The sequence below is a fragment of the Rattus rattus genome, chromosome 7 (assembly GCF_011064425.1).
Source record: "Rattus rattus isolate New Zealand chromosome 7, Rrattus_CSIRO_v1, whole genome shotgun sequence".
NCBI lineage: Eukaryota > Metazoa > Chordata > Mammalia > Rodentia > Muridae > Rattus > Rattus rattus.
In genome coordinates, this window is record NC_046160.1 from 8353753 (window position 1) to 8379187 (window position 25435).

A 25435-nucleotide genomic window follows, 5' to 3' on the forward strand; every position below is an offset into this window, starting at 1 on the left:
TACAAAATATGAAGACTACTTGACAAAGCGGTGTTTCCTTCAGGACAGGCACAAGAGATCATCAGACTGCTGCAGTTACACAGGGTAAAGCACATGTCTACTAGAGCAATGACAGCGTGTGAAGTGTCCGTATGGAAGCAAAGGCCTCTAGCCTGTCCCCCATAGGTAGGCAAGGAAAGAATACAAAGAAAGATAGTGTAAGATAAGATTCCAATTAGATGGCCTGGAGATGAACACATTTTGGGGAGAAAACTGAGCTTACAGAAAAGAAAAGAAAAAGGAAAAGAAAAGAAAAGAAAAGAAACACAATAGAAGAAAAAAGAAAACCAAAGAAACTTAAAGCCCAAATAGCAAAATCATTAAAAAGAAAACACCAACAACACAATGTAAGTCCAGACCAGATACAGGCAGTAGAAAGAATTCAATGGGGGCTCATTGTTTATTTGCTAATGTTCTCCAGTTCTGGGCTAGGAAGGCATCAGTGCATGAAACAGACGCTCAAATCCCTTCCTGCATACAAGCTACAGTCTAGTGGAAACAAGAGGCATAAGTGTAACAGACCGTATGACTCAGCAGTACATATGTGGTTAGTAACAGTAACGTGTGAGCCAGGTGGGCGAGCGACATTAATGTCTAAAACGGACAGACTCTGCTTACATCTTCTGCAGAGAACACTGACACGTAAGGAATCTTCAGAGGACGCGTGTGCAGTGTCTGCTCACCCCCACACACCGTGAATCTCCCCAACTCCGTGAAGTCTACTTACTGTCACCACCTTCTAACTGCAGATCACAAACCCAATTCTTGCCTAACGTATTGGAAGCTTCACCTGAGACTTCAGGAGGGTCTAAATAAGGAAGGTGTTCATACAATATTCTAGAAATAAATAGCATAATATTCAAAAATAGGTAAGAAGTAATTTTATCAGAAGCTCAATGATTATAGACATAAAGAAAAAGAAGAATGTGAGAAATTGTAGATGATAATTCATACATAACAAATCTTTCCATCATTTTAATAACATCAGGGAAAAATGTAATGAGTCCTTAAAGTCAGCTGCGATTTGGACATGTGTAACTAGGAATCAGATGCCAAAATTGCTCTACTTAAATAACAGATGCACACACGGACAGACAGACACATACACACAAACACACACACACACACACTCACACATATATACACCACACATACATACACACACATGTTCACATACTCTCTTATACACACACACAGACACACATGCAGCACATATACACAGACACGTACACTCACACACAGACACATGCACACATACACACACACTCACACATTTATATATACACCACACATACATACACACACATACATGTTCACATACACTCTCTTACACACACACACACAGACACACATGCAGCACATATACACAGAGAAACATGTACACTCACAGACACAGACACATAGACAAAGACACAAATACACACACCACACCCACATATACACACAACACACACATATGGAGTACACATATACTCACACATACACACACACCACATACATATACACACATACTCATATACCACACACACATATACACACAGCACACACATACATGGAGTAAACATACACATAGAAACACACACTCACACATACAAACACAGACACATATACATACACATACACAAACACACACATATACACATACCATACTTACATATACACATACACAAGCTTATACACATACCACACACACAGACACACATGCAGTACACATACACAGAGAAAGAGACACATGCATACATACACTCACATATACACATACACCACACACATACACACTCTCACACACGCACATACACATACATTTGTATACAAATACAGCACATCTGCACATATTCACTTACACATATATACTACATACACACACTCACACACTGTCTCACACACACACTATATATATATACATACATATATATATATATATATTCTCACACACATACACAGCAGGAAACTTTGAAATCAAAAGCAGAGGCAGAAAATATTCTTTTTAAATAATTTAAGTGGCCTTAGGTTTAGATGCTTTAAGAACTAACACAAAGCAGTGATCTTTTTTGTTTGGTTTGGTTTGGTTTTGGATGAGCCATAAAGATTCATACCAATGATAAAGGTTTACCTAACAGTTCTGCCATGAAAAATAGTCCAGAAGGAGGAAAATACACAGCAAACACTCGATCTCTGAACAGTTTTTCCAGTTATTAGCAGGAAATTCTGTAGCTCTTGGAGTTGAAGAGAGTAGCGCCTAAAATGTCAGCCCCTCTCTGAGAATAAAGTAATAGAAGGTAGACCTCAAGAAAGGCCATGGGTTAGAGCTTCAGTCAGCTGAGTGCCTGCTGCCCAAGCATGAAGACTTGAGTTCGGATCCCAGCGCCCACATAAAAGCTGGGCAGGGCAGCTCCCAGTGCTCGGAAGAGGTCAAAGGTAGATCCCAGGAGCTCACTGCCCACCAGTTCAGCCAAATCCATGTGCTGTGGGTTCGATGAGAGACTCTTTCCAAAAACAAGGTCAACCACGTCAAAGAAGCCTCTTTACGCAGTGGCCTGAGATTAAGAGACTCACGACTATGCAGGGAGTAACTGTAGAATGTGCAGCCTTAAGTGGGCGTCTATACACCCTTCCTCCTCCCGAGGCTCAGAGGGCAGGGAGGATGGCAAGCCAGAGCTCCTGGAAGACGGCTGTGAGTGAGATGTGTGTGCCTCAGACTCATTAACTCCTGCCATAGCTGCCGTGGCTGCTGCCCCAAGATCAAGTCAGGCAACCGTCTAATGTGGAGAGCCAAGGGCTATACTAGACTCTACCTTTAGCTGAGTGACTACTAACAGCTGACGGCCACTAGGAGATGGAAAGTGTTTTCCATGTGTGGATCCATGGGTGGATGCCCGTGGTCCACGTGTGTCATTGGACTAACTGGACAAAGAGTGGGAGAAGGAAAAGGAGGAGGGGAGGAAGAAGACATGATGGAGTTAGGGGAGGGGTTATTGAACGAGGTCCAGGAGACACTGGAGTTGGGAAGTAGGGATGGGTGGACATGATCTAACCACACGTGTATCTGTACAATTACTGAAGAACACATTTTTAAAAAATTTAAAGGAAGAGAGTAATTGAGTAAGACACCTGACATTGATTGACCTTCTGTTTTAATGCAAACACACACACGCACACACACACACACACACACACGCACATGCACACAAATGCACACACACATACACACACATGAACACACACATACACACACACATACACTCACACACAAATGCACACACACACACACGCACATGCACACATGCACACATACGCACACACACACCCACACATGGATGTACATATACCAGAGAGAGGGGAAATATGAAGTGAGTACAGTTACAGTTTAGATAAAAAGTATCTCCCAAAATGTTCATCTAGAGAAGGCTTGGTCTAACCCCAGACCCAGCCATTTCGATGTGGTTGATCCTGAGAGCTCTAACTTCAGTAATGGATTAAGCCACTGATGGGAGAGGAATCTGATGGCATTATTGTGGAAAGTTAGGCCATGGCTGGAGCAAGGCTCATCAGAGAGCAAGGATCTGAAGCTCTCTTGTTCCATGTGTGTCTGTCTCTGCTCTGCCCTCAGCCCCTCCCTGTTATCTCCTCCTTGACCCCACGGCCTGTCCCCTTCCTGGCTATACCATAAACATCTCTGTCACCCGCGCTCCGTCATGCTGTTTGCCTCATCTTGGGAGCCAGCTGACCACAGACTGAAGCCATGAGCCAAAAATGACCTTTCTCCTGAAAACAGTTACTCTCAGGTTTTCTGTCACAGCAATGCAAGGTCTGAGCACCCAGAACCATGTGAGAACAGAGACAGGCTTTTATTAAGTCAGAGCAACCACACTTAGATGTCACATGAAACTGCCCTTTCATTACTTAGGGAAGGTTAATTACTATATTCCTATAGCTCTGGACAGCCAGTTCCTGGAACCACAGAAGGTGTTCTTGTGTTATGCACAAACATGACAGAGATCCTTGGATGAACCTTGTCATGAAACTCTTTTCAGGTGACTATTACTTTTGGATAAACAACTTCCTGAGGCAAGAAACATATTGGCAAATACGCAAAGTCTCTTAAAGAATCACAAAATAGTCTCCAGCATCCGGCCTGCCAGCTGGCCCTGTTACGACCAGGGTTCCCAGCCTTCCTTGGTAATCACTATGAATAAGATGTCTACAGGATGCTAAGAGTTTACAGAAGAAACAAGCCATCTTTTAAAATATCCTACCACAAGCACACGGAAAACAGCCCGGTTCTTTTTCCATTCATTTAACCTTAACCATACAAGAATTTCAGCTACTCAGACTGACCAGTAACAAACACCGACTGAGGAGACAGGGCTCAGCGGTTAAGAGCACTGACTGCTCTTCCAGAGGACCCGGAAGCACACACATGGCAGCTCACAACTGTCTGTGACTGCAGTTCCAGGGGATCTGCCACCCTCACACGACACACCTCCTCACACAGACACGCAGGCAAACACTAATGCACACAAAATAAAAATAAATCAGTTGTTTAGAAAAACACCGGCAAAGGCAGACTAGCTTAAACGAACTCGGGCAAACATCTACACATACACCCTGCTTTCAGGGGACTTTTCTATTTTCCTTCAGGTAAGTTCCTAGTTGATTCCTCTCATTATGTCCTTTGACCTTCCCCTAAACCTCTTAGCTCCTGAAATCCCTAAGCTACTCTTCATCAAGAACTTCCTCAAACAGACTTGATCTGCTCAGTTCCCAAAGACAGGGCCGGGCTCTGACTGGTCTGAGGCAAAGGAACCTCTGAGCCCTGGGACAGACATCCTTATAAATAAAAGCACCTTGGCCCCGGCCATCTTGGGCATCAGAACATTAGAGTTAACAGTGTGCTTGCTGGGTGCTACCAGTTACTTTTCTATCACTGTGATAAACTCCACATCCACAGTAAGTTATACAAAGAAGGGTTTATTTGGGCTTATGGTTCCAAAGGGCATGAGTCCATCGCCATGACAACATGGAGACGTGACAGCAGCCAGGCATCATGGTGGCTGGAGTAGTAATCTGAGAGCTCACATCTAGAACTGAAAACATAAAGTGTGTGTGTGTGTGTGTGTGTGTGTGTGTGTGTGTGTATCCTGGGGTCTTAATATCCCAGTGCCCACTGCAAGTGACATATCTCCTCCAGGAAGGCCATACCTCCTAAGCCTCCACTAATAGCATCACCAATCCAGAACCAACTGTTCAAATACACAGCCTATGGGTGCATAGGCTCACTCAAATCATTACATGGTGAATATCTATTGCTATTCGCACAGGGTCTCAGCCACACAATACCAGTATGACAGGGGTAGAGGAATGGGAAAAGCTAGAGTCTTAGAAACTAAGATCTGTCGCATGAGTACTTCAGGCTGATCCCATACACCAAGCTTTGTGGTTTGGGCATGGACAGTGCTTTGCAAATCTTGCCCATGCACCGTTGATGTGAAGAGCAAACGTATCCCTGCTGATGTCACTGGAAGACAGTGATGTCACTGGAAGACAGTGATGTCACTGGAAGACAGTGATGTCACTAGAAGAAGTAACTGGAAACTTGGACCAGTGCTCCTGAACAGTGTCTGTGGTGCCTTTTTTTAAAAAATGGATTTTAAATGTTTCCTTTTTCTGCATATAACCATAACCACGAGTGTAACGTGGTTTGTTTTTTGTTTTTTGTTTTTTGTTTTTCTTGCGTCCTATAAGTGCTTCCAATCGTGACTTGAACTCGAGGGTAGTTTGGGGAGCCACCCATAACTCCCAGTGCTATTTTTATCGTCCTACCTATATGGAAGGCACACAAACCCATACACTGCTAATACTGCTTCTGCCACTGTCATCCACCGTGGGCTGACTGCGTGCCAGGCACATCAATTACATCAACTTCAATCTTCGCAATAGCGAACTCCTACTGGGCACTAATATGTGCTCGGAAATATTCCAAGTACCTTACATCTAGCAACCTACTCAATGTCTACACAATCCTGAGACAGGCACACGACTGTACACATTTCATAGACAGAAAGCTGACACGAGGCAGTCAGAGGTGAGAGCTGACTGAACCCAACAGTTTGACCCCAGAGTCTGTGTTCCTCAATCAATCTGCCATAAACCTCGAGGTCCACCAGAAGCTGTCAGCCATCAATATTAGCTGCACGTTATAAGTGATAAACCTGGTACTCTAATCAAGAAAGGTTTACAGTCACAATGTTGGATTTCAACCCAGTCAGACACTTAAGTCTGATTCCAAGGCAGAGAACCATGAACTCCCTCTGTATCTCCTTCTGACCATACAGATTCTCCTTGGCAACCTCTGGTCTCATATTCCCCCACCTCTTTCCCACTGTCTCTGGGAGGAGGGGGGAGGGGAGGAGAGGGAAACTGCTCACCTCAAACCCTGAGTTTTCACTGTGTTTATGACACTGTTGTACGTAAATTGAGGTAACTGTTCTCCGTGAGTTGTGAAGAATAACTGAGTTAGAACTAGCCTCTGCACCGAACTGGACCACAGTGGTACAGGAGTGTCTATAATTGTGTCACACTGGCCTTTTCATGGGTCGGCCCATCCTCATCCTCTCCTATCTTAACAGTCAATGGTCCACTTTCATAAGATACTTTTATTTACTTTATAGGCAAGGTCCATTATGAGATATCAAGAGATTAAGTCCAAACATGATGGGTTTGACTTATGGAGCTGGAGTGTATATGTTTGGTTATTTACTAAGCCAGTGATGAGAATTCAGATTACAATTCTTCCCAGATTAACAGAGCAGGGGTAGCTAGTTAAAATGAATTAGCAAAGCCAAATGCTGGCCTTGCTGGCATTTAGAATTCTCATCCACTGACAGCGGGCATGCTGTCTGACACATCTGCTGGACTTTCTCTGCCACCGTTTACTAAAGGGACTACTTGCCAACTGCTGACATAGGAATAAGAAACTAAGAACACATCCACAGACGTGTAAGTATGCAAACCCTTGATAACACAGAGAAAGAGAGGTAGACATTGGGTGCCTCTGACACGGGTGTGCAACACCACCCAAGAGCTGGTATTGGAACCAAGAGAGGAAGAAGAAAAAAGGTGAGCCAAGAGTGAGGGTAAGTGTTCAGATTTAGTTATATTGGAGAGGAAACGACACAGAAGAGCATGTTTAATAGCACCATGGGAAGGAAAATGTGGGAGGCAGAAAGCTTGAAAGGAAAAACTTCACCAACAAATCTCTCCAACAAATACTGAAACAAAGGACAGAAACAGAACCACACAGAATAAAGTCTAAGTTGCAAGTGAAATGTGTCAATTTACTTCTGATCTCAACTTGAGGCAATCATTAGAAATGAAAAAATCAGCATATACATATATGCTACTTTAATTAAATATATTATACATAAATAAATATAAAACATGACATAAATCATATTATAAATATAATTTAATAGTTACAATTTTAATTTATTAATTTAATAATATTATATTATAATGCATTGTATATAAATATCACATTATACATCATATTATATATTTTATATATATAAGTAATATAGTAAGAAATAAAAACAAATACGCAAATACATGTGCACGCCCTCTTGTCCTACTGATCAAAAGGTTGAGGCAACTGAAATGCCCATGGATAGTTGAATAAACAAAATGCAACATATATATATATGGAACATGTTCAAATTATCCTACTAAATACGAGAAGCCAAACACAAAGGTAATATATTGTAAGAATAATTCTGTAAGAAATAGCCAATCTAGGTGAGGTGGCACATACCTGTGATGATATGTGGGCAGGAGGACTATAAGTTTAAGGCCCGTCTGGACCACATAGCAGGGCCTCACCTTTCTATGCAAGGTGGGTAAACTCACAAAGACAGAGTGCGGTCTGTGACTGCCAGGGCAGAGGGCAGAGGGAGTGACAGTGACAGGCTTCATTGTGAAAGGTGGCAATAATCAATAGAGCTAAACAGAGATGCTGATTACGTGATAGCTGTGAATTATCTGTCCTAAATAATAGCCTTATATTATACAAACTTCACCCAACTAAAAACCGGAAACGCAGGGCTAGAGAGATGATGGTAGCAGCAGTAGACTATGCTGTTTTCCCGGAGGACTCCAGTTCAGGTTCCAGCACTCACAACAGCCAGCTCTAACAGCTCTGGTCTCTGGGGGCACCAACACACACACACACACACACACACACACATGCACACACACATACACAGACACACACACAGACACACACACACACAGACACACACACAGACACACACATACACAGACACACACACACAGACACACACACACACAGACACACACACACACACACACACACACACCACACACACACACAAATGAAATTAATATTAAAAAACAAAACCAGCAGCAAGAATGAGATACTTGGGGAATTTCGAATGGTATCTGGTTCTTTGACATACTGAGAAGCCTTTGCTAATGTTTTTGACATGGCGATGGTAGTGTGGTTGGGATGTGTAAGAGTTTTTTAGATTAGTTGCTTTGATTTCACTCAACTCACGGGTGTGATTGTATGATATCTGGTATTGGCTTCCTCAAAAGAATCCAGTGTAGGGGCGAGTGGAGGGACCAAGTGACTATAGATAAGACAAACCGCAGGTTAACCGACTCCCGAGAGACTCTATTAGGCTATTTTCTCTACTCTTATATGTGGTGGAAGTTTCATGTCATAGAATTTTAAGATTTCTTATCAACTATAAATAAGAAATCAACTATAAATAAGATTGGTATTGCTCAGAAATCTGTTAAGCCACTCTTAACAATTTGCTATGTGAAATCTAATCTAGTCTCGAGTTCAAAGGAGGAAACTTGCTTGGTACCACTAAAGCAAAGAAAAGACACCAAAGACAGATGGCGGAGCTAAAGACCGCACGCTGCCACACCACGCCACTATGCCTCTCTCTCTCTCTCTCTCCCTCCCTCCCCCCTCCTTCCCTCCCTCCCTCCCTCTGTGTGTGTGTATGCACATACATATGTGTATGTGTATGTGTATGAGTGACTTATTTATTTTTATGTGTATTGGTGTTGGTCTTTTGTCTGCATGTTTGTCTGTGTGAGGATATTGGATCTTGTGAAAATTGAGGTACAGACAGTTGTGAGCTGTCATGTGGGTGCTGGGAATTGAACCTGGGTCCTCTGGAAGAGCAGCCAGTGCTCTTAGCCTCTGAGTCACCTCCTCAGCTATACTATGCATTTCTGAGAAAGAGTTTTGCATTGGAGGTTTTTGCTTTTGGAAACTGTGGCTTTGAGCAACTGTGATAAGGATCTTCCATCGAATGAGAAGCTGTAGATTTAATAACAGTGAAGAACTGGGAGTGTGCATCCAAGCCGTCCACCAACTCCCAAGCTGAGTATGCTCACCCACGCCGTCCACTTCACTGTTCTCAAGGCCCAGAGAGGGCCACATGACTTAGCAAATCACCATCCAAAGGGTCAGAGCAATATTAAAAAATCAAACTACAAAAGAACCTGTTCATCTTAACACCACAACTCAAGCAGATTTGCAGTTTCCTCTCAGACTAATCTTAAACTTCTGGATTTGACTTTCCTTACCCATAAACATTAGTATATAAAATATTAATTTTGTACATATTTTTACTAATTGCAAGCAAGTTTCTCTATTAATTTTCAGTAAAAGGATTTGAAATAGTGTTTTGGAGCGAGTGCTGTTCATGGCCTTACATTTACCCATTCATTTTTCTACAATACAGGATTCACATAATTTTCAGCCCTTTATTACTACACATAAAATGGATGTGGGTGTGGACACATAGAAAATCTAATTGCTGTTAGGATTCCCGTCAACAGTCACATTTGACTTTCTAAAAATGATAAAATCTATCAAAATCCTTTTCTCCCTCTAGGAAAAGTCTATATAGGAGCGGAACAGAATACATTTTTCCATTCTATGAATCGGGCTCTTGAACAAAATTATAAAATATCCAGGAAGGTCAACGGCCATCCTATTTTGTCTTGACTAAACCATCTTTGAATGCATGCAGGCAGGGAAGATTGACGTATACTCTACCTCTTGAAAAGCCCTTTCTGCTTGGCGTTCTGCATCGATGACTTGTCTCTCCAATTGTTGCATCTGTAGGGGTGGGGATAAAATACACAAATATTTATATTTATCTTTTGGGGAAAGACTTTAAATCCCACAATGTCATCAACTCTTAAAAATAAACGTAGTCCACTGTATATAAATTACAATTAGCAACATCTAAGAGCACTTGATAATAAAAGTTGATGAACTGCCGAAGTCTTCGTACTTTGAGCACTAACTGGTGGCTGTGTGAGGGTTGTTTGTTAGTTCGCAGAATTGGTATCATTCACGTTTTCCTTCTTCAATATTGGTAGTTCATATACGAGAGTGTTCGTCAATGGATAGAAAGTCACTGGTCCATACACATTAAGAACAATAAAAAGACAGAATGCGTTACTAGACAGGGCTTGGTTTTTTGCTTTGTTTTGTTTCGTTTGTTTTAAAATAAAGCCACCATTAAACCGGGAAAGCACACATTCTCACAACCTCACTGGATGGTATGTTTAAGTCAAGGCTGTGGCAGCCTGTACGTAGTCTTATAGATGGATGGAAAGAGTAGTAAACTGAAAGTACAATATAAAAGTCTCAGAAGATCCGGTAGTGATTAAGGAATGTGTGTGCCAGGTGTTGAATACACAGCCACGAGGTGAAATTCAAGTCTTTCTCTCTAGAGGCCGTAGTTTGACCAAGTTTAGAGCGGTTTGTTGTTGGGTCTGAGCTCACTTTCACTCTTTTCCAGGACTGTTGGTTCGGATGTCCAGAACTCAGGATTAACTTCCAACTCTCCGCACCCCCAGGCGGCCCCTGGAGGACCAGGCAGCCAGCCCCACCCTCTCCCGGCACCACCGAGAAGCGTCTCTCTGGCTAGAGGGGCCAGCCAGCCCCAACCAGCCTTCATCCCGCGCTTCCTATCCACCCCACTAAAGATTCTCAACCTCAGGAGCACGGCATGAGCCAGCAACACTCCGTTCTTAAAGGGTCCGTTGACTGGGACCATTTTCTGGGCTTTATCCAGATTCACATTTAACACGGGGTCTCTCAGAAGACCTTCGCCCACTTCCCAGCCACGGCCTCAACATTTCAAAAGAAATCCCGATACCCGTGTAAAGCTGGGCACAGTGATCCTACGGGGAGTTGAGAGGCAGACATAAGCTTTTGGTCTGGCTAGTCTGGTATACAAAAGACTCCACCTCAAACAAGATGGGAGACAAGGTCTGAAACTCCACCCAACCACTGAAGTACACATACATCTGCACTTACAAGCATGCACGCATACATCATACAGACAACATACACATGCATCACATACATCCGTATACCCCCACAAAGAGTCACTAAAAAGTAGTGATAATGGGAAGGGCATAGTTCAGTCTCTACTGTTGTGAACCTAGGACAAGTCTTCATACACAGTAGACATCGAGTGTCGTGGATTAATGATGAAATGACAAAGATCTGTAAGTATGTGTATTCGAAGAATGGCTGTGATGGTGAGTTCTGATTGTTAATGTGACTGGATAAAGATACGCCGAGGAGACTAGTGAAACATACTAGTGTCTGAGAAGTTACTTCCAGAGACGGTTGGACCGCACTCCCTCACATACAAACTCAGCACTTCAGAGTACTTGGAAGCAGTCCAGAACAGCAAGCTTTGTTGCTAGGCTTGAAAAGATGTACGTATGTGTCTTTAAATGAATGAAGCAAAACCACAGGTTCAAAGGTCATTTCTGTTATTTAATTAAACAAAAGAGTAGTCTATGAAATATTAGCGGAAAGGTAGAAAGGACAAGAGAAAAAGCCTCTTCGGAGGCGAGATCTAAGTTAGAACCCAGATTCCACTATCTGTGAATGGTGTAGTGACAGGTAATTTCTTTAATATAGCAAGTTTGCATTCTTGGTCAGTAAAAAGGAATAACTTTTATCCTAGTATATTTATATAAAAACTGAGTGGCAAGACATTTAGCATAACATTGGATGTGTTCAGCTTTTACACAATACCTTTTATAGCATTACATTTCTAGCATACACTAACATTGCTTTACAAATAACGTAAGTTGGGATGGTTCAGGTTCAAACGAGCTAAGTCCACTCAAGTGGTCTGGGTTTCAGTTCTTACTACTTTCCCAACAGTTTCCTCTAGGTTCTATAATTCCTATGTGTAAAATTCCTATTACAAAGCGGGGGCTAAAAATAAGAGAACAGGTGACCACAATGTGAAAGGGGGTTAGGTTTTTCAGTAATAAAAAACATGGCTGTCAGGCAGTGGGGGTACACACCTTCAATCCCAGCACTTGGGAGGCAGAGGCAGGCAGATCTCTGAGTTTGAGGCCAGCCTGGTCTACAGAGAGAGTTCTAAGACAACCAGAGCTACACCGAGAGACCGTGTCTCAAAGAATTAACCCCTTAAAAAAACAAAAACAACTAACTAACAACCCATGATTATAGCGTTTGCAGATGCATAGGCCTTAGGTTTAACTTCCAATCACACACACACACACACACACACACACACACACACACACACACACACACCCCAAGGAAAGGGGAATAGAGAAAGGAGGAAAGAGATCTGCCTAAAAACAAGGAATTTTTCTCTAACTATATATATAAATAGTAACACATTCACACAGATACTATAAATTGTGTAGATGGATGAAATTTTATACTCTGGGAGCTACAGATCTGTGTGCAAATGGATTGGCTGATAAGCATTAAATCTAGATGATACACACATGAGCCACACTTCCGTGCGTTTGAAAACATATCTCCAATAAGAACTTTTAAGCATCTACGTGAAAAGGTATCCGTGACACATTTAAAGACAAAGCAGGGGCAGAGTGCGTGTGTCTGTGGTAGAGAGCTCAGCTAGCATACCGAACGGTTTGGGTTTGATTCCCAGCCACAAAGAAGAGACAGATATAAATTATATATGGAATGACCTGTAAATAATGTTACTGGGAAAGTCTGTAAAAAAAAAGTTAATGAATATTTTAATTTTATTTATATAGGAAAAATGTGTATTTGATTTTTATGGGATGAGATACACATACCCAGGAGCTGTCTAGTTGTCCATATTTATATAATAGAATTATGAGTCACATAATTTGTGTCTCAAGGGATGAGTAATGGGGAGTTAATTCCATTTTAATAGAGTATAATGCCCTCCCCATCACTCCTCCATTTCTCTTCAGAAGAGGGCATGCAGGGGCATCAACCAAACATGGTGGATCAAGTCGCAATCACACTAGGCACCTTCCTCAAATTAAGGCTGGAGGAGCCAACTCAGTATGGGGACTCAGGTCCCTAAGGCCAGGTAAAGAGTGAGAGGCAGCCCCTCCTTCCAGTGTTAGGAGTCCAAGGAGAACAAACTACACAACTGTAACACACACACACACACACACACACACACACACACACACACGCATGCTGAGGGCCTTGGTCAGTCCCAAGCATGCTCCCTGGTTGGTGCTTCAGTTTCTGAGCCCAGGTGAGCCCAGGGGAGTTGATTCTGTGGGTTCCTTGTGGTGTTCTTGACCCCTTTGACTCCTGCCCCTGTGCATCTCTGTATCTGTTTCCATCAGTTCCTGGATGAAGCCTCTCTGATGATAGGCTGATCGGGAGGAGGGGAGGAAGGGGACACTATTGTGGGGGTGTCAAAATAGAAATCATCATCATCATCACCACCACCACCACCACCATCATCATCATCTACCAAAGAAAACACCGTTGCTAATGGATACGGGATGCAGATATTTGGATGATTGCCAGGTCATGTTTTGTTGGGTTGAGTGTGCAGTTTCTCCAGGAACATGGCCGCACAAACATTGGTATGTAGGATAGACGTGATGTTCAGCTATTTTACATAGCAGAGTTCATTACTAAAGACAAAAATAAGTATACTGGAAAAGACAGAAGTACCTTGCATTAGAAACAATAGTCACTTGTAACAGCTTTAATTACCTTTGGGTAACTTTGCTGCTTCAGAGAAAGTAGACAATTGAAAAAGATTCTGAACTGTTTCATGGGACTAAAGCGTAAATGGATAATGCACACAGGAAAGGACTGAGTGGCGGGGCATCTCAGATATCACCCGGGATGACACCACTGAGGATTATGAGGTCACGGTAATCACTGTGAGATCACAGCAAGATAACTATTTATAACCCAGAGTCTATGCACACTAAATTAACCAGGAAGAGGAGCAAAGTAAACTCTAAGGCCAACAAAACAGGGAAATCTGATAAAGATTACAGTGGGGAGAGAAAAGGCAAAGACAGTACAGTCAAGAACCATTCATAGAAGAATACAACTGATAAAGCAAACACATCAAAACCACAAGTGACCTAAGTCAGGAACTCAAGGAGGGCTCAACAGTAGGTTTCCGGTTGTGTCATGTGATACAGACTCACGTGGTGTTTTGTTGAAGCAGACCCATGGGAGGGCTCGTGATGTTTGGAGATAAATAGGACTCAATGGACAGTGATGGGGTGCTTGCATTGCTAGCCTTGCAACACTTCATTGGTCTGAGTCCTCACTGATTTTCACTTCATTGAGGGAAGCACAGCAGAGAACTTCTCTTGGTGTCCTTGAATCCCTGCTGGTTCTGGTCGCTCTGGCTAACTCGTGCCGATTTGGCAGGAGCCTGGCTGTTTCTGCTGGATCAGGCCACTGCTGCTGATTCCTGTTTGGTATCCTGACACTACTGAACTGGACAGCTGGGGTCCTGACAGAGATCAGAATCATCCCCAAAGGACTACTTCTAACCAGGTCCACACCCCCTTGTCCTGCTCTCCATCTTTTCTCTCCTGCCTTTGGACAGGGGGCTAGAAGAGGGGTCAATGTCTTTGAAACCTTTTATTAAAAGGAGGTTTCTAAAACCTAAGCCTACAAAGGGCTCAAATATAGAGTCACAGAACTTGGGGGCAGAAATAACAATATTGTGAGCAAAAATAATTGGACAGCTTGGCTGAAACATGCAATCTTTTTTAGGGACATACAATTGCAAAGATTAGTCAGGGAAAAATGTTAGCTTAATGGTCTTGTCTCTAAGAAATGCATCAGACTATTTAAAGCCTTACAAAAGGAAAACTCCAAGAGTGCATAGCTTTGCTAGTAAAGGTGTGTCTAAGAACAAAAACAAACTCAAAACTAAACAACCCTCTTTAAGAGGCTACTGCTTCCCAGTGCACTTTATCAGACCAGCTACTGGAATGCTATTTTCGCTTAGCTCCCAGTCCGTATGTGTTCTAGAAAGAAACAGGTGGTCAGCTTCAAGTATAATAATGAACATCAGAGACCATTTGCAACTCTCCATTTCATAAATTATATACATTACACATAGGTCCTCAAATAAATGTATTTAAAAGAGTCACTGGTGCTGTTTTTCTCCTCTTTTTTGATTTTTTTTATTTAAAAATTATCTCATACAAGTCCTTATCCTTTTTTTTATTTTTTTTTACAATTCCTTATCCTAATGAACTTTCCCCTCTTCCAATTCCTCCCCACCCCCCCAAGTCACCCCCACCTCTCTATTGTGTTCCCTCTCAAAACCAAAAGCAAACGAAACCAAACAACCACAATCAAAACCAAAACCAAAACAATAATATCTTCCTGAGTACAATGTCAGAAATCCTTAAAATATTGACAGATCAAATCTAGATATATATGGTGAAGTTAGCATTCTTGCCTGTCATGGATGAGAAGGCAGACAAGTGGCTTCTAGGACTTAGAATGTGGGGAAGAAACTGAGATAACATACAGGAAACGTCTCCTGGTTGAGATTGGGTGTGTATTTTTACCATATGTATATCAATCTGACCCCCCATTTAAATATCAAATAGCCTCAAACTCTAAAACATACAAAGAAGTCGTGAAGTCAGCTAACAAAAATCAATGTTTTGAATTGATTTAGACAATCCAGTGTTACCACTGTAACAATGTTACAATGTAACAATTTTATAACAATGTAACAAAAGCAATGTTAGATCCATCCTATATACAGACACCAAATCCAAACACTATTATGGATGCCGAGAAGTGCTTGTTGACAGGAGCCTGATAAAGCGGTCTCCTGAGAGGCTCTGCCTGACAAATACAGAGGTGGATGCTCACAGCCAACCACTGAACTGAGAACGGGGTCTCCAATGGAGGAGTTAGAGAAAGGACTGAAGGAGCAGAAGGGGTTTGCAACCCCATATGAACAACAACGATATCAACCAATCAGAGCCCCCAGAGCTCCCAGGGACTAAACCACCAACCAAAAAGTACACATGGGGGAACCCACGGCTTCAGCTGCATATGTGGCAGAGGATGGCCTTGGAGAGGCCCTTGGTCCCGTAATGCCCCACTGTAGGGGAATGCCAGGGTGGTGAGGTGGGAATGGGTGGGTGGAAGCACCCATAGAAGCAGGGGGAGGAAAAATGTGATAGGGAGTTTGTGGAGTGAAAACCAGGAAAGGGGATAACATTTGAAATGTAAATAAATAAAATATCCAATAAAAAATGTTAGACAAATGTAAACATGGAAATACTGTGTGAGAAACCTCAGACTACGTGCAGGGTAGTTGGAGATTAAGTGGGAATAGAATTTATTATTAGAAGGACAATAACTTTAAAAAGGTGTAGGGAGACGTTAAAGACTAAATGGGTAGGAAAATAATTCAAAACCGAGTAGGTAGTCAGCAGCCAGCCTTTGTGCGGCCCCACAACGGCCTCACCTTGTGGTTAGCTGGCTCCTTTCCTTACTACGTGGGGCTAACCCTTATGATGACAGGTTCCCGTGGAATGATGGAGACTCACTTCTGAGCCTATGTCATAAAAGACACCGTGTCTTCCACCTTGAACTCGCCTGGATTACATTTGCTGCTCTCAGGTAGCCATGCTGAGGTGTCTCCAAGGCTGACCAGCTGAGGCTTCCTACCACCAGCCAATTTCCCAACAACCATCGAGTAAACTCTTTTGGCAGCGGACCCTGCAGCTCCATTCAAACCGTCAGCTCCCGGCAAGCCTGACCAACACGCTGACTCAGCTTCACCAGAGGGATGAGCTAATTCACTCCCACGGTCTCTGACACTTAGAAACTATGCGAGATAATGAGTGTCTGTAGTGTTTGAAAGTTTGGAGTGATTTGTCGACACGAAATAGATATGTAAAGGCAGACATAATAAAGTATGCACCAGAAGAAAAGAACGCATGCAACATGGGAAGTAAAGTTTAATGCAAAAGAGGGCAAAAATATGTGCAGATGGGGCTCCAGAGGAATGGAGGTAACGGAAGAAGGTGAATGAGGGAGAAAGAAGAGAGTCACTAGGAGAAGTAGCACGATGGCATGTCACAATCATGCCCTGTGCTGTACAGAGTAATTTTTTTTTAAAGATTTATTTTATATGAACACACTGTCGCTGTCCTCAGACGCACCAGAAGAGGGCATCAGAGCTCATTACAGATGGTTGTGAGCCACCATGTGGTTGCCGGGAATTGAACTCAGGACCTCTGGAAGAGCAGTCAGTGTTCTTAACCTCTGAGCCATCTCTCCAGCCCCTCCCAGAGGAATCTTAAAGCTGAGTGCTTTGCTTTTTAAGAGATGAACAGAAATTGAAGATAATAGTCTAGGGAGAGTGGGAGAGGTGTTCAGTAAGGAGCTGAATGACTGTGAAGTCCTTTGTTCATGAGGAAGGAAAGATACTGAATGGCTATGTAAGGTAATTCATGTCACGTATGTGTGTTAAACAGAAAAGTAGAAACGACGGTACATATTACAGAAGAGAGATAAGTTAGTGGTATTTTAAAAACACATCCAAAACATCAACCAAAACCTGGCCCACCCCAGCCACTCTGCCTAGCATCTTCCAGTGTGACACAGACTACATGGAGACACCAACTTCCCCAGAAATGGGTTCATTTTCTTAAAGTTCAGACAGCAGCCTTCAGAGTAGACTAGATGAGAAAGCAAAGGTGAAAAGAAATTCAGTTTCCAACAGACTGGTGACAGACAGACAGACAGACAGACAAGGCTGTATTCAGAAGGTGGTCGGGTCACTCCTGTCTCAGGTGTACCTTCTCTTCCATGGGGCATGGACTAGTTCCTTCTGTTAACACTGGCTGCTTGGCAGCTGACTCCATTAGAACACTGTATCTGCCGAGGCTGGCCCTGAAGCTTTGAGCTGTTCTTAGAACCCTGGAGCATCATGGGAAAAGATGCAGCTACCTTGCTGCAGAGAGAAAGGGAGAGAGGGAGGCACCTGTGTCTAGTTACTCTGCTACAACCAACTCAGTGTCAGGTATGTAGATCTTGAACATACCAGCCAGCTGTCATGTCTGTGTCCTTGCTGAACCCCAGTTCTAGTTTATCTGCAAGTGAATGCTGTTACACGAGAGACCCTATTATACAGCAAACAGTCTAAGAAGACCAACAATAGAACCATAAACAAATGCTCTTATAAAGCCACTGAAATCTTTCTTAATTGATAAAAATTATATTTACAGGACCGGAAAGATGGCTCAGTGGTTATGCCCACACTGCTTTTCCAGAGAACCTCACTACTTTCAATAACTCTAGCTCCAGGGGGATGACTCCTCTGACCTCAGAGGGACCTATACTCATTTCAACTACTTACCTACACACACACACACACACACACACACACACACACACACACACACACACGGGAGTCGGTGGGGGACGATCAGAGGAAGATTCGACAAATAGGAAATGCCCAACTCTGTGAGAAGAGAGAGAAAAGAGAGGCAACATAAGAGGGAACAGCGCATAAGGAGAGGGGAAGACAGTTGTACACTGACAGGCTGCAGAGAGAACAATCTAGACACAGACAACGATAGAAGGAGCCAGAGAATGAGAAGGAAACAGAGGATCAGCACAGATTGCAAAAATTAATTTGAGGCCAAGCAGAGCAAAAAGTCAGAGAGAGAGAGGCCAAGAGAGAAGCCAGATTGATCAATCAGCTTGGAGAGGAATCTTGAGCCAAAAGAGCGGAGTTGAACCAGCCAGCCAGAGTTCATACAGAACAAGAAATGGTGGGCTTATTTAGTAGCAAGTCTCAGAGGCGGAAAACATCCTAGGCCTAGATAACAATGTATGGAAGCTAGAACCTTCCAGAACTAGGCCTAGGTTAGCAGATAGAGGTAATAAACCTCAGAGATGACAATTACCTAAGGAGAATAAAAGTTACAGTAACATGTGTGGTATAAAGAAAGTAATGTTTCAGCTTCAAGTATAATCATGAAAATCACAGAGCTCTCCCAATTCTCCATTCCATAAAATGTATTCATACAGAGAGGCCCCCAGATAAGTGGATTAAGAAGAGCTGCAGGTGCTCTTTCTCCTCTTCTCTTTAGAAGTTTTTTATTTAAACATTATCTCACACAATTCAGTCTCATCATGATCTTTCCTCTCTTCCAACTCCTCCCAAACTCTACCCAACTCCCTACTCACCCAACTTTGTATTGTCTCTCAAAAAGCAAAAAACAAAAAACAAAAAAAACCCCAAAAATTCAACCAACCAAAAAAAAAAAGAGGAAGAAAGAGAGAAAGAAAGGAAGAGAGAAAGAAAGAAAGATCAATACAAACAAGCAAAAGATCAATGAGACAAAAAAAAAAGGCAAAAACGTAACAAAAGTCCAAAAAAAGTGGGGTTCATTTTGTGTTGGTCAATGACTACTGGACACAGGCTGAATCTAATAGCACTCCATTGGAGAACATGTACTTTCCCTTTGCCAGTGGCTATCAATTACAAATAGCTTTTTGGTAAGGGGTGGAACCTTATGTCTACTTTCCTCCTCATATGAATGCTTTTTTTGATGGTTAAAAATGTTAGGTTAAGGGCTGGAGAGATGGCTCAGTGGTTAAGAGCACGGACTGCTCTTCTAGAGGTCCTGAGTTCAATTCCCAGCAACCACATGGTGGCTCACAACCATCTGTGATGGGGATCTGATGCCCTCTTCTGGTGTGTCTGCAGACAGCTACAGTGTAGTTATATATAATAAATAAATAAATCTTTAAAAAAAATGTTAGGTTAAGTCATCAGGATGCATTCCAGGCTAAACATATGATAACTATTGATAATACTATTACAAGTTAATGTCAACAGAGTTTTCTTTTTTAAAAAAAATTATGATTTGCTTGTTATGGATATGTATGTGTGGCTGTGTGAGCACATATGTACCACACGCATGTATGTGTCCATGCAGGTCAGAGAGTGTTGAAAATCATGGATCTGGAGTTACAGGAAGTTGTGAGCTGTGTGGTATGTGAGCTGGGAAACAACCCAGAATCCTCTACAAGATGAGTTAAGTATTTTTTACCACTCAACCGTCTCTCCAGCCCTGAAGAGTTTACTGAAAGACCATCTATATGTTTTCTTTTTGTACATACACTGAGCAATGACTCAGTGAGTGGAGTGTTTGCCATGCAAGTGTGAGGGCCTAAGTTCGGACCTTGAGCAATTTAAGAGAGGGGTGGGCCTGTAGGTATCTGCAGCTCCGTGCCTGAGTCTGAGTGGAGGTAGGATGCTTCCCAGACTTCAATAGCCAGACAATAACAGGATTGGTGACTTCCAGGTTGAATGAAGAGGCCAGTTCAAAGAAAGAAGATGGAGGGGCTGGAGAGATGGCTCTGCGGTTAAGAGCACCCGACTGCTCTTCCAGAGGTCCTGAGTTCAATTCCCAGCAACCACATGGTGGCTCACAACCATCTGTAATGGGATCTGATGCCCTCTTCTGCTGTGTATCTGAAGACAACTACAGTGTACTTATATATAAATAAATCTTTAAAATAAATAAATCTTTAAAAAAAATTTAATAAGAAGATGGAGGGTTAGAACCTTAATTTTTTTTAAAGTCTACTCTTATTGATGGTTCTTAAACATTTTAATCTCCCTTTTAACCCGCCAACCACCAGAGGTAGTGGAAAAGAAAAGATATGGGGGAAAGGGACCTGCTTAGAAAGGTTCTTTAGAATAATTCCCACCTGTGTTGTCTGAAAATTGACTGTTCAGTTCACAGGTCAACAGTGACAAGCTTGATCCACTCGCAAACACTTTGTAGCTACACCAAAAGTCTAGTTCAGTAGAGATGAGATAGTAAATGCAAGTTAACAGTGGTGGCACCACTTAGCAGAGACAGCCAGGCCTCAGGCTGAGCATGGGTCAACAGGAGGGACCAGGGCCAACAGGAATCCTAGGGAAAGTTCTTGGCCGTGTGTCTCTCAGCTAAACAAAACAAAGACCAACGAAGGAGCGAGAGCAGCAAGCATTGAATAGCTCGCTCTGTAAGCAAGTCAAGCTCAGTCTCCACCACTGTCTGTCCTTTTTAGACTCCCTCCAACATCACATGTGCTCCTCAGCCTGCACGTCTGTCTCGGCTGCATCACTCTGTCAATCAGCTGGAGTCTGAGGCAGTGACAAGAAACTGTAGCATGCCACCAAAAGTTTTTGGTGCGTTTCTCTCTATGGAATCCTGACAAATAGAGCTCAATTACCCAGTGTAAGGTAGACCAATACTTGTGTGCTGTCAGCAAAGAATCCTTCATCACGTGTCCTTTCACCTGTTTGCTTGAGCAGAACATTCTTTCTCCCTGTCTACTTCAGCGAAATGTTCCTTCACGAGTCTGCCATAGTCTTTCACCTGTGTCCGCTTCAAGGAAACGTCCCTTCACATGTTTGTCCTAAAAAAACACCATCCAACACAACTGACATTCCAAAGAACCCCTCGGTTTCCACTTCAGAGGGTGATAAAGAAGGTGATGTCGATCGCTGGCATCCGCAAGTCCGTGCACACCCCAGACCTCCAGTCTTGCTGTTGCAAAGCCAAGGTAGCCCGAAGAGTTGTTGTGGGTGAATTATTCTCCAAAGGGAAGACAGCCAGTTGTGTTCACTCATCTTACTGTGCCTCCTCCAGCCCACCCCACACGCCACAGTCTTTCAAAGCCCGTGGTTTTGTGGTAACACTGGAAAAAACTACTAGTTTTCTTGAAGGCAAGACAGCTAAAGCAAGTCTCGTTGCTTGGCGTTTTCCCATTCTATGGCTTTGAATGGGCTTAAACGTACAGTATCTTCTAGTTCCCAACAAAGCCACAGCATTACCTAAATTCTGAGGACTAGTCTTTGTTCTGGAAATCCATTCAGTTCCTGAAGAGGGCTTTCTAGCAAACAAGTGGCTAGTGACCATCCTAACGGTTCCAGCAGCTCTCTGGATCCTTCCATCCCTCTGGATCTCCACCCCCCACCCAGTATCAGCCCCAATGTGGTGCTCTGCCAAGTTGTTAATCATAAGCCAACTCCCCAGTATCTCCTTGTCAGACCAGTTCCTCATCTACTGCTTATGCTGGCAGCTGTTAAACGTAAAGGGAGATAAAGAAAAATAAGGCACATTTATAATAATTTCAGACATATTTAAAGAGATGCTTAAAGATGATACCTCAGATAAGTATCATGGGCCAGGCATGGTGGCACTTGCCTTTCATCCCAGCACTTGGAAGGCAAAAGCAGGAAGATCTCTGTGAGTTTGAGGCAAGCCTGGTTCTACAGAGTGAGTTCCAGAATAGCCAGGGTATAGAGAAACCCTGTCTTAAACAAACAAATAAAATGTTACAAAGATGTTGTAAGGCTGGAGAGATGGCTCAGTGGTTAAGAGCACTGGCTGCTCTTCCAGAGGTCCTGAGTTCAATTCCCAGCGACCACATGGTGGCTCACAACCATCTGTAATGGGATTTGATGCCCCTCTTCTGGTGTGTCTGAAGACAGCTACAATGTATCCTATACCGGAAATAAATAAATAAATCTTTAAAAAAAGGGGGGGGGCTGGAGAAATGGCTCAGCGGTTAAGAGTGCTGACTGCTCTTCCAGAGGTCCTGAGTTCAATTCCCAGGGACCACACGGTGGCTCACAACCATCTGTAATGGGATTTGATGCCCCTTTTCTGGTGTATCTGAAGACAGCTACAGTGTACATATAATAAATGAATAAATCTTAAAAATAAAAGATGTAAGTAAAAGGATGAAAAACTTACCAAGAATATTTAAAAAATGGAGATTTCTGTGCCAAAGTTTTATGAGTAATAGGATAAGTTATGAATGGAATAATTCATCAAGAAAATATAACAATCATGGGGCTGGAGAGATGGCTCAGCGGTTAAGAGCACTGACTGCTCTTCCAGAGGTCCTGAATTCAATCCCCAGCAACCGCATGGTGGGATCCGATGCCCTCTTCTGGTGTGTCTGAAGACAGCTACAGTGTACTCATATAAATAAAATAAATATATCTTAAAAAAAAGAAAATATAACAATCATAATTCTAAGTGTTCAAAAATCAAAACATATACAGGAGAGCTGGGGTGGAATTAGTGGTAAAGCAAATACTTATAAAGTATGAGACTAAGGGTTCCATCCCCAGCCAGGGGAAAGCTGTGTGTGTGTGTGTGTGATGTGTGTAAGTGTGTGAATGTGTGTGTATGTGTGTGTGAATGTGTGTATTGTGTGTGTGAATGTGTGTAGTGTGTGTGTGTGTGTGTGTGGTGTGGTGTGTGTGTGTATGGTATGTGTGAAAGTGTGTGAATGTGTATATGTATGGTGTGTGTATTGTGTGTGTATACTATGTATGATGTGTAAAACTGTCACGTAGGTTTTATTTTTGTTCAAATATTTTGAGAAGTCAGAAGAAATGATTATGTTTAAATAATAATTTCCAAGGAAATATCCTTGGAAATATTCAGATTTCCCATCAAAAGACTAAACACATCTATTTACTTCACAACTTGGTTTTTCTGTTTACTTTTCTGTTTATCAAGGCTATAAATATACAAATACATCAACTAATTCCAAAAGGCTTATTAATAAGCACAGTGGACATTTTTAGCCAATTCTTTTCATAGTTGCCACATGTTCTAAATAGCACACTTCTATTTCTGTTGACCTTCCTTCTTAAAAATGATTTCCCACTTATTTCCTTAATGGAAAATAAAGATTTCTTGCCATCAATCTAGATCCACATCACGTCTCCTATTGCCTCTGCTTCTTCATGCGGTCCCTTATTTAAAGCGCACTCTGAGATCCTTGTCATGGTTTCAGTGAATGAGAGCCATAGCACGCATGTGACTGATGTGACATTCAGCTACTCGTCACCGAGGTACTTACTTTTACTAAATAGCCTTTCTCCTAGAATTTGATGAGTTTTTTTTTTCTTTACGTAGTCCTTAAAATGAAACTTCCAAATTCCCACCACAGTCCCAGCTATGTCTCAAGGAGCTCACTCAGATCTTGGATTTCTACACTTCCTCTGAAGCCACACCCAAAGCCTCTGAACGTGCCAGTGTGAACATTACCCTCGGTCTGGGCCCAACTGTCTTTTTGAAAGACTTGTCACTTGAAAGAGTCTGCCCTGGATCACCTGCTCCCTGTACTCTGTCATCTGGAGCCTGGGTTTACTTCCTCCTTTTAATGGGACCCATTCTCCTGAAGTCTCTCAGAAAGGTTACATGCGATGCAACATGTGTTAAAAAATATCCTGTGACCTCTCAGACAAGATTCATATTTGGGGGAATATGGTTCGGTAGATAAAGGTACTTTCAGTCAACTTTCTCCCCAGCTCTCACATGCTTGAAGGAGAATACTGGTTGATTGTTGCAAGCAATTAATTGCTGACCTCAGAATATGCACCATGATACACGTGTGTGTGTGTGTGTGTGTGTGTGTGTGTGTGTGTGTGTGCAGTTTGCTTTTTGGTTTTTTATCTTCTAATGCTGCCTCTGAGAAGCTTAAAAGGCTTCCAGTTCCTGGTCCTCTGTAGGTTACTCGTTTGTTTCCCTGAAAGTATGAAGCAGAATGATGCAAAACAGCCTAGATTTGAGGGTCCTGAGCCTCCTGAAGGCCATCAGCTCCTTAGAACCCTGCAATGACTAGAGAGAAAATATGTATCGTGCTGATAAATAGGTTGTATTCATGAAGACATGTGACTGCTTAGATGTCTCACTGACTCTCGTATACCAAACATCCATCAACTAAGCATTCATTTCCTGTTTAAAAAGAAAAAAACAACTAAAACTTTCTTCCCTTACAAAGTTGAATAAATTGTTTGGAGCGTATTCGTGCAACAACTGTCACATTTACGAGCTCACAGCAGTGTCCTACACACTGACCAGAAAACAAAGTCGAGAATGGAGCAGCAGCAGCCTTGTATACACAGCTGTCAGAGAGGTTCCCAGATGTCCCGCTCTTAAATGTAAACAGACCACCAAAGATCAGCCAACACATGGGAAGAGTTTGCCTCTCGCAAAA

The 25435-nt window shown here is 42.5% G+C and overlaps 1 protein-coding gene across 1 annotated transcript in view; it reads right to left on the reverse strand.

Moving 5' to 3' along the window:
* Positions 1-25435, reverse strand: part of Plekhh2 (pleckstrin homology, MyTH4 and FERM domain containing H2) — a 104611-nt gene that overhangs the window by 62557 nt on the left and 16619 nt on the right. Inside the window, 1 exon segment of the mRNA XM_032908753.1 lies at positions 10139-10201. Within this exon segment, the coding sequence (XP_032764644.1) occupies positions 10139-10201 (63 nt within the window).